The following is a 16,343-nucleotide window of genomic DNA, read 5'->3' as shown; positions in this document are numbered from 1 at the left end:
TGGCAGTGATACCATTAACGTTTATAGACCCCTTAATACATTATATTTAGTAAATTAAGTTAGTCCTGGTATTTAACTCATAATTCATTGATTAATTCCTTCTTTTAATGTTTTTATAGCTATCAATCACATGTTAAATGATGTTATATGTTGTTTATATTATAATATTATGTATATCATTATTATATATTATAAAATATGCTTTTGAATATGAATTTTAAAACTTACTAAATTATATTAATTATAGTTAAAGTCTGGAAACAATATATAAAACAATCTTGGCACTTAGGTCTAAAATTTCTTTTTTTTTAATCTTTTATCTAAGTTCCGATTTCTTGTGTGACTTTTAAAATTATTTTTGTGTTTAAAACAAAAAACAGGGGCAACTGAACTCCACTTTCAATTAATATTTATTTTCACAAGTTGGTGGAAACTACACTTAGTAAAAAATTACCTTTCAGTGTCAAGGTTTCAAAGGGGAAAAAGGAAGATTTTTAATTCTATCAAATATATTGCAGTTGTTCCAGTATTCTTTACAAGCCTTTAAAATCACTTTCTTTTCATTGTCTCTTCCCTAAAATCTCAGAAAATTAACAACACAATGTAATCTAGGTTTAAATTTGGGTTCCTCCTGTGTTTTAGATACTCATGTTTGAGCTTTCTCTTACCCACAAGCCACTTAAAGAGTCACTGTTACTTTGAGGTTTTATCTATGAGATTCGTGTCTTTGGGGCTCATTAAGGACATTTCCAGAGATTACAATGTCAATAGCACCTAATTTCTGGACTGTGAGAAAGGTCTTCTTGAGTACATAAAATCTGTGGCAGTGCACAGTGCACAATGGGCAGCTCAGATCTCAAATTTTATCACACTTAAGCAGCAAACAAATTAATAATGTCACCCGGGCCCTTTTGGGATAATTACGACTGAGTAAAAAACTGCTTTGAAATTTTGCAGATAGTATTGTACCTCATTTTCGATTCCCTTTTATTAACAAGGATTTATTTATCGCTTTATTTCGTTTTTCATGTTGCATGAGTGACTCTCTGTCGTTCTCTTTAGAATTATTTGGATGAAAACTTGCGACATAACAAGAAGTCATTTCAATCTGCTCGGGAAAGATGTCACCTGATATAACATCGTTCCAAATTGTATTTTATGTCCTATTTCACTCTATACAAAATACAAAATATCTGCTGCATAGTTTAATGCTAATGATGAATTTTATTCTTATTCTTATGCCTGGTAGAAAATTCGTTTGTAAAGAACTAACAAAGAGACTAGCTCTTTTAAATCACTAGCCAACTGCTTAAGTAGTCTTTAGGGCTCGTGTATGCCAGGTTAAAATGTAGCCTTGCCGGATTTATTTTGGGGAACCCGGGGATTACATCATCAACAGCAGAGGAGGAAAGGTTGGGATAGGAGTGGCTCGGGCACGTCACATGTGTTATGTCACTTAATCCTCATGACAAAGCTACGAGGTGGGGTCACCAACTCCATCTTACACAGCAGAGAAGCTTGAGATGAAGTCACCTAGCGAGGAAGTGGCTAGAGCTGAGATGGGAGCAGAAGTCTCTACAAACCCAAAGCCTTTGTTACGTCACATGTTTTCCCATTGTGTGCTGTTGAAAACTGGACAGCATGTTGACGTGCATGAGTTTTGGCGCAAGTCAACGTAATTGAGTGTTGACAAGTCTGGGCTCGGCGGCCTCTCTGAGTTTGAATCCAGCCGCTTCACTTATTTGTGGTGTGACCCTGGCAGCTTATTAAACTCTTAATCCAATTGTCTCCTCTGTAAATTAGAGGTGAACAAGAGTGCTGACCTCATAGAATTTGGGGAGGATTAGAGTTACAACTTGAAAGGCGTTTAGAATAGTACTTACACCTACTAATTGTTAGTGATATACAATTTCTAAGAGTATCTTGTGACATGAAATTACAACTCGAGAACCCCTATCTTTGGTGCAAATGAGGATACTTTAACAGGAAAAGTAAATATTCAACAGAATATTCAAAATATTAATATTCTATTTACATATTCTAAAAAACGGAAATCGATACAACAGTAAGCTTAAAAAGTTCAGTTTTGCTTCTGTCACCAGATAGAGTGTAGTAACCCTCCATGTTATAGACAGTAATAAAGATTTGTCTGTACGTCAGGTACATAATATGTAACTAAACACCTCTTTATTAATGTATTTGTGAATTAGTGCTTGAAAACACCAATTACATTAAACTATTTCCTAGGGGCCCGAGAAGGGTACGCAGCTTTCCAAAATATCTAGGAAGTCTGGAGAGACTTGTTTTGTGAAGACTATTTGGCCCTTTGAACATCTAGTGTGAATACCGTCCGATAGTCATAACCATTAAAAACTGTGCTTCCTAATGAAAAGACTCATTTACTCCTCAAATTAGTAAATTTGTAATTCAGCTTTCGTGACTAAATGAATTGGCATTCATTAATTTGTTTTTAGTCATCGAAAAAAGACAATTTATTTCCAGAGAACTTTGGCTTAGCTGGAACCCAACTAACCAGAAACTTCTGTTAACCAGATTATTTTCCCACACTGACTTCAGAGGGAAGAACACAATCTGTCAAAGCTGTTATCTGAGATTTAGTAGCAAGAAATTTCAGGGTTATGCCCAGAGGCATTTGGTATAAACACTGTCACCTACATCTCCACTGTGATGCAGATTCATATTCATACTGCAAAATTAGGAATCATAAAGAAGCATCTGCATTCGATTTTATTAGTATGGCAAAAGAGTGGACTAATGAAATTTAGAAGGATTTTCAGTAGTCGGGGTGGAAAAAACTACATTTTGCATGTGGAGGACTAAGGACCGGGAGTGATGTCTTGGATTCTAGGTGGCCATCAAGGTTTATCTGTAGTACTTTGAATGGACTTTGGTAAAAGGGTTCGCTTGGCTGGGGAAAATTAATTTTGGATGCAAACTCCTTAATTGAATTTTAGGGAGATGAAATGTTAGTGTTCAGTAAACTTCCTAATTAAAATGTCAGGCCAACCACAGATTCCAGATCAACAAGCTATATTTTCATGACAAATCATGAGAGTCTCTCATCACCTCATATATTATGATGGTGTTTCAGGAATAACTTACTGTATGGATTGGAATTTCCAACAATTCAACATGAGTTCTAATCGTTGAAGTAAATGCTGAAACCTTCAAATGGTAGTAGCTGTGTGCTAGAGTCCAGTCTGAGCCATATAGTAATCTAAGTTTCAGCCCAAGAATCAGCCAACACTATGACTGTGGAAGGATTTCTTTGTACCCAGGGCAGGCACCTCTGGAATGGATAATTGCTAATACACAGAAGCACTACAGAAACAGCCTCTCCACTCTCCATTGCACGTCAGCCCAGAAGAGAGATTCCTCTCTGCCGAAGATCAATCTAGCTTTCAAAAAGTAGAAGATTTTAAAATTAGGGTCAGGATTTAAACTCATATCACACATTTTTCCCTTTGCATAAAGATTTACTATAAAAGTCTACTTTTAAACATCCCCAGACTTAAAAAACAGGAATTGTTGACACTCTTTGATTATCATCAATAGTTATCGTTTGGTTATCATTCAGACTAGTAATGTCAGAGTTTGTAAATCCAACTTGTTTAGCAGAGCCCACTAATAAACTTTAAATGATGAATTTCTTTAATTTCACTTAATCGCCCTGCCACTCGACATCCTCAGCTGGGCCGCTTATAACATAGACAATTTAGGAAAGAGGTGATACGTAGGGTTTCTATTTTGCTTTCCAAGTTTAAATTAAAGAAAGTATGGTGGTACCCGGAAGACATATAGAAACTTATGACAGAACATACTTCCAGTTTCAAAGGAGTCCAATTTGAAGCCCTGTAAGAACTGATGGGAGATAGTATGCTAGAAACAGTCATACTTTTCTTCTAATTACTAAATTGGAAAAATAGGAATCTAACAGGAGCTTAAGGTTGGTTAGAAGTTTAATAAAAATGAAACAGGGTTCCAACTGAGACAGTTTCCAGTTTTGAAGTACGACTAAATACATATTAGCATTCTTTTATTCAGCATATCTATGTATTAGTTTTATAAACTGTCTGAAAAAAGTCATGTGTTCACCTGTAATACTAAACACCTCAGGATAACAAAGAAAAGCAATGTTATTCTAGAGCAAGTACCCATTCATTCTGTGTGTGAACCTTTTCCCAACAATACTCTTACCTTTTGATGGAGGCAGCAGGAATATCTAATTATTGATCTTGTCCATATACTTGTTGTTTATCTGTAGATTAAACCAAAAAGTTTCATTCCTGACACTGAGTAATATCGACTGATTAAACGTTAAATAGGGAAGAAATAACCTACCCACTGAAGCTGCCTGAACATCACTTCCAGAAGACGTAGAATCTGTTACTGAGTTCACTTTCGACTGCACAAATAAAGGTTTTAATTTCTGAAAGATACAAAAGGTATAGGCTGTGTTATCAAGGGGAAATAATTATCAAGCCATATGAATGTAGAATGTTCTTCAGCCTTTAGTTAACCAAGATATGAAAACTATACTCTTAACTTATTTGCTCAAATGTGGGTGGGGAATTCCTTCCCTTTAAACCGATGGAATAGACCTCTTCTTTATTCAGCCTACTTTGAGAGAAAATTCAACAAAAAATGAAAGTAACTCAATGATAATTAAAAATACACAAATTGGGGGGAGGGGGAATGGCAGTTGTTGATGAATGGGTGCGGAGTTTCAGTTTTATAAGAAAAAAGAGGTTCTGGTGATTTGTTCCAAAACACCGTAAATGTTTTTTGCATTATTGAACCGTATACTCTAAAATGCTTAAAATAGTGAATTTCATGTCAGGTGCATTTTACCACAATTAAAAAAAAATCTTGAATTGTCCCTTTACAGAAGAAGATCAAAGAATGGCCAAAAAGCACGTGAAAAGATGCTCGACATCATTAATAAGGGAAATTGAAAAACTGACCATATCTAGTTGGTGAAGATGTAGAGCAACAAATGTTTGTGGCGGGAGGGTAAAATGACACAATCACTTTGGAATACTGGTGATTTCTTAGAAACATGCGCACACTTATGTCCAAGCCATTCCATTGTGATCCAAGAGTTACGAAAACACATTCCCCAAAACGACTTGTACAAGAATGATTATAGAAGCTTCTCCCCCTCAAAAAAAAAAAAAAAATAGCCCTAACTGGAAACAGCCCACGTGTCCCTCAACAGGAAAATGGATAAATAAATTATAGTCTATTTACATGTTAGAATACTATTCAGCAACACAAAGAAACAACTGCTACGGATACACACAATAGTTTGGATGAATCTTAAAAGCTCTATGCTGAGTAAAATAAGCCAGCCATAAGGAATACATACTGTATGAGTCCAGCTGCAAACATTTTAAGAACAGGCAAAACTAACCTGTCCTGATAGAAATCAGAATAATATTTGTCTGGCACGGGAATCTGAGTGAGCCACCATCTGGAAAGGGACACGAGGAGAATTTTGGGGATGATGGGAATGTTCCATTCTTTCATTTAGGTGATGGAAACACAGGTTGAAACTCTTCAAAGGCTACGCTTAATATGTGTGCACTTCGCTCTATGTAAAGTATACCTTTTCTTTCATAGATTTGATTAAAATTTGATGTTTCCTTATTAACGTCTATCTTTTCTACACTGTAGCTCAGGCGCTAGTCTAACCTCTGGGAGTAAAACTGTTTGTAGGACAGACCAGTCCATGATCTCATGGAATTTACAGTCTGTAAAGAAAGGAGCCATATTTGTCATATCTGTATTCAACAAATGTTTGTGGAGTGTAGAGAACCAAGGGAAAACGTTAGTGCACCCAACACTCACTCTCTCACTCACCCATCACTCTCTCTCTCCTTTTCCCTCTCTCCCCTGTCTTTCTTAAATATTTGCTATCCACTCTAATTAGTGTCTCGCGTGCCTATGTACCGCGTGGATGTAGAGGTAAGGATTCAGGAGCCTGGAATTCCAGATAAGCAGTGACACACAGATGTCTTCTAAACTAGATGGAGAACCAGCCCACCTCCTTAAGAAAATAGACTGCATCATCATCTGAGGGCAAGGCTGAGATTTTTCTGAAAAGACTGGATCTATTAATGTGCTGGGACTGGTATCATTTTGAGATTTTGAAAGTTTGTTTCATAAAGCCTGGACAATTCACATTTGAACCAGAATATAACCCTAAAAAGAGGCTGATTTTGAGTAGCACAACATTCTCATGGATCCTCCAACATTTAATTTGTCCAGGTGATTAAATATCTAAAATGAGGATTATTCCACTTGAAATCATAAATTTCAGGTGAGAAAATGAAAACTGAAAGGAAAAGAAAGAGACTATATATATTCTTATCTGTGTAGACTAGTTTGGGGACATTTCAATTATGGAAATTCTCAGCAAGGTTCAGATTACAATATAAATTTAGTTAAAAACTAGAATTAATTTAATGTTATCTTGCCAATGTCCCTAAGTTCTTTGAAGCCACTTTCATTTAGCAAAATAGTCTTGAAGTGATAAAAATGTTGACATTTTAAAAAAGAAAGTGATTTTAGATTGCAAATCTCTCGAAGAAAGAGATTATATTTTATATTATTGGTGTCCTTTCTTATCAACTTGACTTGTCCCCAGAACACTTAGCATCAAAGCAGATGCTCAAAAGCATTTGTAGCATATTAATTTTATTATTATTTGAAATTTATTGGATACATTTCTATACTGAGCATCATTGACCTTTACATTTACAACTCCCAAAGGAAAACATAAAGTTAACAGATTAAAAAATAGTCTATTTCAGAATCGGACTTTATCTACAGGTGACATCTAGTACGAAAATAAATGGTGTAGTACTAAAAGCAAATTCTTTAATTTCCTTTTTCTCTTTAGAAGTGACTGGTTACTTGAATCCTGAGCTTTAATATTTCCCAACATTCCATCCTCTCCCACAGATGAACGAATCACTTCCCTTCTGAAATTTTCACCTGCCTCTATTATAGCTCAACCATATTGCATTGTAACAAATTATATCTCACACCAGATTGAGTTATTTGGGTTCAGGCACTCTGTCTTCTGCCCTCATTATCTAGCAGAATGACTGTCATGTACTGTCTCCAGAGCCTGTAATGGCAGGGCTTCAATAAATGTTAAATTAGAATGGAAAGACATGTGCAGGTATCAAAGAGACAGGTAGCATCTACGCATTATATGCACTTACCAAATAATTGAAGGATGTATCAGCAATCATTGCAAACTGACGGTACAATGTGTGCCTTGTGAACATCTCGTTCTTAAGGACGTGAAAGCTGAAATAAAAGCAACAGCGAAATTAAAATGTATACAAATCATAGGACAAATCAACTCAGTATTACCTTCGTGTGGTTAGGAACTAGAATTTTCAGTGTAAGAGAAAAGAAATACAAGTAACAATTTTAAAACACAAGTATAAACTTATTACTTCTTTTATTTTTAAAATTACATTTTTTTTTCAGCCCTGAAAGACACAGAAGCAATAGCAACACAGTATCAGAGAGCATTCTGAGGGCTCAGACTGTGATTTTAAAAACATTTCTCCCTAAAATGAACCAGGACATTTTTCAGAAATGGTTGTCTCTGGAACTAAGACAATAAACGTATAAGATGAATCTGGGGCATTTTATTTAAAGGGAGCCATCAAAGATTATGTCACAAGAACAAAGTAGTCAACTTTAAAGGACCCCAGTTGATTTAAGACTGCAGAAATTAAGAATCAAAAATAATGATTACAATGTATCGAAGCACAACAAATGTATTAAAAATTTAGAAAGTGTCAGCCTATATAGATTAAAAATTATACTAAAATGAGGCGATTTGCCATCAGGAAAGCATGCGCTGCAGAGACAGCCAAGCGTATGCTGGACAACCTTTGGGCTAACAAGTATGAAGGAACAACAACAACAAAAATCACAATATTCAGTTACACAGAGGGCTATGAGAAGAGATCAGGTGTGTCACTCATGATCAAAACCACAATGAGGTACTGCTACATACCTACTAGGATGACTAAAACCAACAAGACAGACAATAGCAAATGTTGAGAAGGACATAGAGAAATTGGAGCTCTCATCCGTTGTGGAATTGTAAAATGGTGCAGCCACTTTGGAAAAGTTTGGCAGTTCCTCAAAATGTTAAACATAGAGTTGTCATGTGACTCAGCAATTTCTTCCTGGGTGTATACACACGAGAATTTAAAGCATATGTTCACACTAAAACTTGTACAGTGATGTTAATAGCAGCATTATTCAGAATAGCAAAAAGTGGACATAATTCAAACGTCTAATAACTAAAGAGTGGACAAACAAAATGTGGTATAATCATACAATGGAATATTATTTGGAAGTCAAAAGTAACAAAGTTCTGATGTATTCTACAACACAGATGAAACTGAAAATGTTATGCAAAGGGAAAGAAGCCAGTCACAAAAGGCCACATAATATATGATTCTACTTATATGAAATACCCAGAATCCAAAGAGACAGAAAGTAGGTGAGTGGTTGCTAGTGGCTGACAAAGAAGGAAATAGGAGGCAGCTCTACTGGGTGTGGGCTTCTTTTTTGGTCTGATGAAAATGTTCTGATTTCAAGTGCGAATACAGTAAAAGGGTGATTTTATGGTACGTAAACTATATGTCAATACAACTGTTACACAGTAAGTTACAATGCATGCTGAAAAATGGAAACTTATCAATAAAGAGAAAAGAAAAAATGGAGAGCAACAGACAAGGACTTTAATATCACTATAATGGAGCTATTAAAGAAAATAGAGAACAGCGATAAAATAAATGCAAAGATGGAAAATTTCAGCAGAGAATCTATTAGAAAAATAAGTAGTCATCTTAAAACTGAAAATACCACAAGTGACATCAAGAACTCAAAATATGAACTAAATATAAGAATGGATACAGAAGAACATAGGATTCTTAATCTCAAAGGCAGATCAATTAAAAAATATACAAAGTGAAGTACATTGAGGAAAAAAAGAAAGAAAAAAAGACCAGCACATAAGAGACATGTGAGTCATAGTCAAAAGGAGCAACATACATATAATTAAAATACTAGAAAAGGAGAGAATGAGGCATTAGTAATAAATGGGAAAATAGCCTAGAATTTTCAGGAAGGACATTGACCCTTAGTTTTAAGAGCCAAACAGGATAAACAAAAGGAACTACGCATAGGCATAAAATAATAATAATAATAAACCTGATAAAAACTAAAGACAAAGAGAAAATGTTAAAGTGGCCAGACATGGAAAAACACATAACCTTCAAAGGAGTGATAAGGCTGACACCTGACTTCCCACCATCAACAACGAAGGCCAGTATTCGCTGCACGGGCACCATTAACATGCTAAAGTAAACAGCTGCCAACACAGAACTCTACACTCAGAGAAAATATTTGCCAGCAAACCTATATTAAAAGAAAAACTAAAAAGAGCTGTTCAGGCAGGAGGAAAATTATATTAGATGGAAATGCATTAAAAGCAGGAAGAAATGGGAACTCAACAAACAATAAAAATGTGAATTAATATAAGTGAATATTGACAATGCCAAATGGGAATCATAATGTCTAATAGAGTTCAAAATTTATATAGAATTAAAATGAAAATGTGAGAGGAGGTTAAACAGAGTTAAAATATTCTAAGGTTCTAGAATTCTTGAGGAAGTGGAATCGAAGAGAAATTCGTATAAGACTGATATGCAAAAAATGTAGGCTAAAATCTCAGAAAGAGAAAAAAATGAGCAACAAGTTAACAGTAGACAACATAGAATAAAAATAAATTGATTAGTCCAAAAGAAGGTGAAAAGGAGAGAAAAAAAATCAGGTTGGCTAAATAGGAAACAATGCGTTAAGTGGTAGATGCAAACCTAACTAGAACAGTAATTTCACCAAAAGTAAATGAATGAAGTTTGCTAGTCAAATAAATAAGACTGTCAGAAAGACTAAAAATATAATGATGCTGCTTACAAGCACCATATTCAAATATAAAAACAAAACAGGTTGAAAGAAAAAAAGCTGGAAAAAAAATGCAACATGCAATCTTAACCAAGAGAGAATAATATAGTTATATTAAGATTAGATGAGAAAGACATTAAGCCAAGAAGCATTATTGGAGATAAAGAAGACTATCTCATAGTGATACATATAAATGATAACTTCAGAGGAAACTATCAGGATTCTAAATTGGTAGGTATCCAGCAAAATAGCTATAAATTATTTAATGCAAAAAATTGACAGAATTCAAAGGAGAAATAAATAAATCTATAAGCATAGTGGAAATTTTAATACCCCTCTCTCAATAGTTGAAACTGCAGCAAAAAAAAAAAAAAGTCAGTAAGTATATAAAAGATGTGAACACCGTGAACAAAGTGGATCTGATTGAAATATATAGAACATAGCATCCAACAGTGATAGAATTTCCACACCTAAGTGTGCATGTAACATATGCTGAGCCATAAAACCAGCATCAAAGAATTTTAAGAGATTGAAATAATTCAGAGTACATTCTCAGAACACAGTAGAATTAAACTAGAATCAAACTAGAAATATAACTAGAAAAATATTTACCTGGAAATTAAATGTATCACTTCTAAATAACCCAGGGATCAAAAATGAAATCAAATAGAAATTAGAAATGAAATCAAATAGAATTTAAAATTTAGAAATTTAGAATATTTTAGATTGAGTGATAATAAATATATAACATCACGATTTGCGGGATGCAGTTCAAGCAGTATGTAGAGGAATATGTATAGCCTTAAATGTAAAAATTAGAAGAAAAAAGCTGAAAATCAATGATCTAAGCTTCCTTCTCAATAAGCTAGTAAAAGGACAGCAGATCATACATTAAAAAAGTAGAAAGAGAAAAATAATAATATAAAGACAGAAGTCAAGAAAAGAAAACAAATATATGACAGAAACTCAACCAAGACCAAATTATTTCTTTGAAATAAATAATAAAAGTGATTAACTCTTAACAAGATTGATCAATAAAGAAAACACACATTATAAATCTCTTAAACGAAAAAGGGGACATCACTAGATCTTACAGATAATTTAATAGCCTCATATTTGAGGATATTATGAACAACTTTAAGTCAATAAATTTGACAATGTGGTGAAAAGAAAAAATTCCTTAAAAAGGAAAATGTGAATTATGAAATCTATTAGATAAAGAAGCAGAAAATATGAGTAACTCACTATCTATTTAGCAAAATGAATGATATTTAAAACTTCCCCCAAGGGAATGAAAAACATTGAATCCAGGATAGTTATTACCTGGAAGAAGGAATGGTAAGAAACACTTTGTGGGCACTAAAGGCTACAAAGCAACTGATGCTCTTTCTTCACCTTGTAGTGAATACACAGGTAGTTCGTTCACTTTTTGGTTGGTCTTTATCCTGTACTACTATATCCTAACTATTCTTTTGTATACATTCAATGTTGGATAAAATACATTTTTAAAAAGAATTAAAGAATAGAATACACGATAATGTCGTTTTTAGCGTCAGACACCTGTGTCCATATTGGTGATCTGTAGTTGTATGAGTTGACATGTTACTCAACTTATTTGAGCTTCACTTTCCTCACATATAAACTAAATCTTAAGTATTAACTTGAAAAAATTTCAAAAATATGACAAGTGAAAAAATTGGTAAGTACATTATGATTGCTAATGTACATTATATGTCAATTTTTAAAGTATACGAATTCTTTTATTATTTATTACTGAGATATAAATTTATAGTTAAAAAAGATAAAAATAAGAATAAACACTATATTTTTAATGTTAACCTCTGAGGAGTGAAGGAGAGGAATAGAATCGGAGTAGGGGTACAAAGAGAATTTCAGTGTATTAGAATTTTTAAAAAATGTGATAAAAAAAAAACTGTACATCTTTTGATCCATCAAAACTATGAGGCATCAGTCTTACAGAAATAATAGCAATAGCATATTAGGAATAAACAAGAATAATCATTGCAACATTGTTTACAATGGGAAAAAAATTAACCAGCCTAACTAGTTGAATAAATTATAGTCTACTACATATATGAGAGGCGCATGTAGCCATTACAATGAATGAGGTATATCTAAATGTGCTGATGCAGAAAGCTGTCCAGAGTGCTAAGTAAAAAGGAAAAATTGTAGACTGCTATGTATAAAATCATTCTAACTTTTGTAAAAATATGTTACATAATGAATAATGCTATAGTGAACATGGGAGTGCAGATATATCTTCAATATCTTATTTTCATATCCTTTGGATATGTATCCAGAAGTGGCAGTCCTATTTTTAATTTTTTGAAGAACTTCCATATTGTTTTCCACAGTGGCTGAACCAATTTACATTCCCACCAACAATGTTCAAGTGTTCCTTTCTCTCCACATTCTTACCAATGCTTATCTTTCATCTTTTTGATGACAGCCTTTCTAACAGGTGTGAGGTGATACCTCATTGTGGTTCTGATTTTCATTTCCCTGATGATTAGTGATGTTGAGCATTTTTCCATGGACCAATCTGTACGTCTTCTTTGGGAAAATGCCTATTCAGTTCCTCTGCCCATTTTTTAATTGCAGTGTGGTGTGTGTGTGTGTGTGTGTGTGTGTGCGCGTGCGCGCCATTTTTTCCCTGTTGAGTTCTGTGAGTTCTTTATATATTTTGGATATTAACCCCTTATTGGATATATGATTTCCAAATATTTTCTCCCATTTCATAGGTTGCCATTTAATTTTCCTTTGCTGTGCAGGAGCTGTTAAGTTTGATATAGTCACATTTATTCATTTTTGTTTTTGCTGCCTTTGCTTTTGTTTTTGATCTTAAATGTAAGACCTAACTTGTTTTGACTTGACTTTTGTGCATAATATAAGATAGGGTTCCAGTTTCATTCTTTCGTGTGTAGATGTCCAGTTCTCCCAACATCATCGATTGAGGAGACTGGCCTTTCTCCATTGAGTATTATTGGCTCCTTTGTCATAAATTAATTGACCATATGTATGTTTATTTCTGGTTCTCTCTTCTGTTTGTCTGTTTTTATGCCAATATCTTGTATGCCAATACCAAATTGTTTTGATTACTATAGCTTTGTACTAGAGTTTGAAATCAGAAAGCATGATGCCTTCAGCTTTGTTCTTTCTCAAGATTGTTTTGGCTATTTGTAATCTTTTGTGATTCTATATAAATTTTAGAATTGTTTTCTTCTGCTTCTTTGAAAAATTCCATTGAAATTTTGATAGGTATTGCATTGAATCTATAGATGGCTTTGAATACTATGAACATTTTAACAATATTAATTCTTCCAGTGCATGAGCACAGAGTATCTTTCTATTTATTTGTGTTTTCTTCAATTTCATTCATCAATGTCTTATAATTTCCATTGTCAAGATCTTTCACTTCTTTGGTAAATTTATTCCTAAGTATTTTATTCTTTCTGATGCAATTATAAGTGAGGTTGTTTTTTAAAATTTCTCTTTCTGATAGTTAGTCATTAGCATATACAAATGCAACTGATGTTTACAGATTGATTTTGTATCCTGGCTCAGATCGGTGCATATGGACCAAACTCCTGGGGTTGAGGTAGGAGTGGCTGCATCACTGTGGCATCGGCCAGGTACTTATCTATTCCTGGGCTGATGTGCCACACCTGAGCACCATTTGTGCCAAGAGAAATGGAAATGATGACATCAGCAGCTGAGCCAGGCATGCTAAGTGGAAGAAGGATCAGCCCCTGCCCTCATCAGTGCTGTTTAAGCTCAATCTTACTGAAAATAGAGCCAACTTAGCAGAGATGAAAAAGGAGCTGGAGGATAAAGCTCTAAATTGAATTGGGACAGGACTGAATTATAAATTGGCTGAGCAATCATTGGATTGAAATGTTTCTTTGACAGGCTAAGGTGAAGTTTTTCTTCTAAGCAAAAATGATTGCTACTGATCTAAGATCTGTTACAGTGAAACAAAATGATCATTTAAATACACACGAGTCTGCAACTGTACAATTAATATCCATACCACACTATAATACAGCACTCTGGATGTGGACATACTCTCTGTGTTGTTTCATAGATCACCTTGAGTTAACACTTGGTGAGGCAACCAAACCAGAGATATGTAATACATTATGTCTCAACATTATGTTCCGGTCAGTTTGGATTAAATAAGAAAACACATAGGAAGTACGTAATAATACTTCCGTCTGTCCTAAATATTTACATATCAACATAAAGTCTGCGAAGACCAAAATGGTGAAAATGATTGTAAACATCTTGGTTAACAGCGAATCAATCTGAAGTAAAACTGGTCATTGAGTGTAGGATAAATCCCATAGGGATAGATACAAGGTAAATCTAAGGACAAAAGTGAACCCTGCAGAAATATGTAAGGGAAAGACATTCTACTCGGTCTCAGAAAAAGTCCCAAATCCATGTGCAAGGAAATGAAGTTCAGTGCATGTTTAAGCTTTCCTTTGCTCTCAGTTTCTTGTTTTACCTGCATCTATATGCTTTCCTTATAATAACCGTGTGAGGTGTCAGGGCAAGTATTAATACGCACATGTTTTTCAGAGCACAGAGTAGCCATTGGCACAGATGTGAAACACAAGCAGGAATGGGAAGCAGAACACTTTACCACCAGGAGGAGATCCTTCATTCACCATCTGGTGGTGTTTCTGTTACACAGATCCCCAATCTATCACGTGGGATCATTTCAGTGTGATGTATATAGCAATGTATAGAATTTTATATACACACCCATAGTGCATACTTATGGAACGCTGTGCAAATGGTCAGCATTAGCACCCCATGAAGTCATGTGTGAGCCTCAAGCTTGACCTATGACATCATTAACTCCATTCTGTCTTGATGCCTGTGAGAAAATCTTGCAAAAAAAATTTCTAGCATGGGATAAAAAAGAGAATCCAGGGGAAATTATTGCAGGAACCAAGCAAATAGGATTTAGAGTTTTCATGTTAACATTTTAGGACAAGGAAAAGAATAGACATTCCTCTCTATTTGGCATTGCTTTTAGTCTTTTCAGAACTTTAGAGTGTCGCTTCCTCCATTTTTAAAAAGACAAAGATGATGTAGGGAAGAGAAATTAAAATGATTATATGAATGAAAAACAGATCTGAGAATAAAGGAGTTGGTGTTGTTTTGTCTGGAAAAGGGAAGAGGAGCTACTATATAAAGCAATTTGACAAAGAAGACATGGACCAGTTAAATATGATTATGTGAAGATGAGCAGGAAAACATTGCAACAGCCCTGTGGAGGATGACGACTATGTATTAAACCCGGTATCAAGAGAGGCATCTGTCCTGTTGATCTTTTAAAGTGGAAACAGTGAGACTGAGAATGAAACAGAGTTTTAAACTAATTTTTCTTTGAACCAACTTTAACTACTCTTCTATTTTAGGCCAATTATTTTGCATTTTTTTACTAAAAGTGTTTGAGGGCATTTTATACTAATTACACAGAAAAATTCCTTCCCATTTCCTTAAAAGATAGTCACCTTTTTATAAATAGAATTTGTATATATCAAACTATACCTGTTTCTCAGAATAATGAATTTCCTTTCCCAGTTTTTGTTTATCTGTTCTGCTTCCTTTCTAGACCTGTAATAAATTGATAGACGGTTAAACATTGAATTAGCTGCAAATGAACAGTTATAAATCATTATTTCCAGTACCTTTCTCTCTTCTTTATCTCATTCTCTAACTTAGCCTTTAATACGTCTACTTTCTTCTCCAAAACTCGTATTTCTTCAATCTTTCAATAGAAAATACATCACAAAGTTAATTACATGAACAATACACTCTGTTTCTCCATAAATTCGAAAGCTATTTCTAACATACAGCATGCACATTCTAACTATTATCAAAAATAATTTGAGGAAACAATGAGTTAAATTTACTGGCAAATTCCCATAAATTGGAAGAATTTAAGGTCCTACATCTCCATTTCCTGTAAAAGATTTACTTAAAAGGTAGCCAACTCTAGACAATAGCATGAAGCAATCAAATTTATCTTCATCATCCCTCCCCCTATTAAGTATCCTTTTTTTCTAAATATTGTTTTCCCTCTCTTGTTGACCTCTCCAGCTCTTCATCATAGACAGCAGCTGTCCCCCAATTAGTCTATTTCCTTTTTCTGTCAAAACTATTCGCAGGAAAATATCTGCCCAATGCAATCACATTAGAGTTTATATTATTTCTCAGTATCGTTTATGTTTTCCAAGAGGGGACATTTTTAGCAAAAGGAATGAATCTCTAACAGTGGAATT

General features: G+C 34.2%; 1 protein-coding gene across 5 annotated transcripts in view; it reads right to left on the bottom strand.

Annotated features, from left to right (window-relative positions):
- Window positions 1-345: 345 nt before the first annotated feature.
- Window positions 346-16,343, bottom strand: part of CUNH10orf67 (chromosome unknown C10orf67 homolog) — an 83,770-nt gene continuing 67,772 nt past the window's right edge. For 4 of the 5 annotated variants that reach the window (XM_016124744.2, XM_016124774.2, XM_016124765.2 and 1 more), the window contains 6 exons: window positions 15,750-15,829; window positions 15,610-15,675; window positions 7,254-7,341; window positions 4,363-4,450; window positions 4,219-4,279; window positions 346-3,415 (listed from right to left, as the gene is read on the bottom strand). In XM_016124744.2, coding sequence (XP_015980230.2) covers window positions 4,248-4,279; window positions 4,363-4,450; window positions 7,254-7,341; window positions 15,610-15,675; window positions 15,750-15,829 — 354 coding nt within the window. In that variant the 3' untranslated portion in view covers window positions 346-3,415; window positions 4,219-4,247. Of the gene's footprint in view, window positions 3,420-4,218; window positions 4,280-4,362; window positions 4,451-7,253; window positions 7,342-15,609; window positions 15,676-15,749; window positions 15,830-16,343 lie in introns of all 5 variants that reach the window. The other variant, XM_016124753.2, reaches the window with a different exon arrangement.

This window comes from Rousettus aegyptiacus, unplaced genomic scaffold (assembly GCF_014176215.1).
Source record: "Rousettus aegyptiacus isolate mRouAeg1 unplaced genomic scaffold, mRouAeg1.p scaffold_m13_p_10, whole genome shotgun sequence".
NCBI classification, from domain to species: Eukaryota; Metazoa; Chordata; class Mammalia; order Chiroptera; family Pteropodidae; genus Rousettus; species Rousettus aegyptiacus.
Note: the sequence above shows the minus strand (reverse complement) of the source record. Positions and strands in the feature narration are given on the sequence as shown.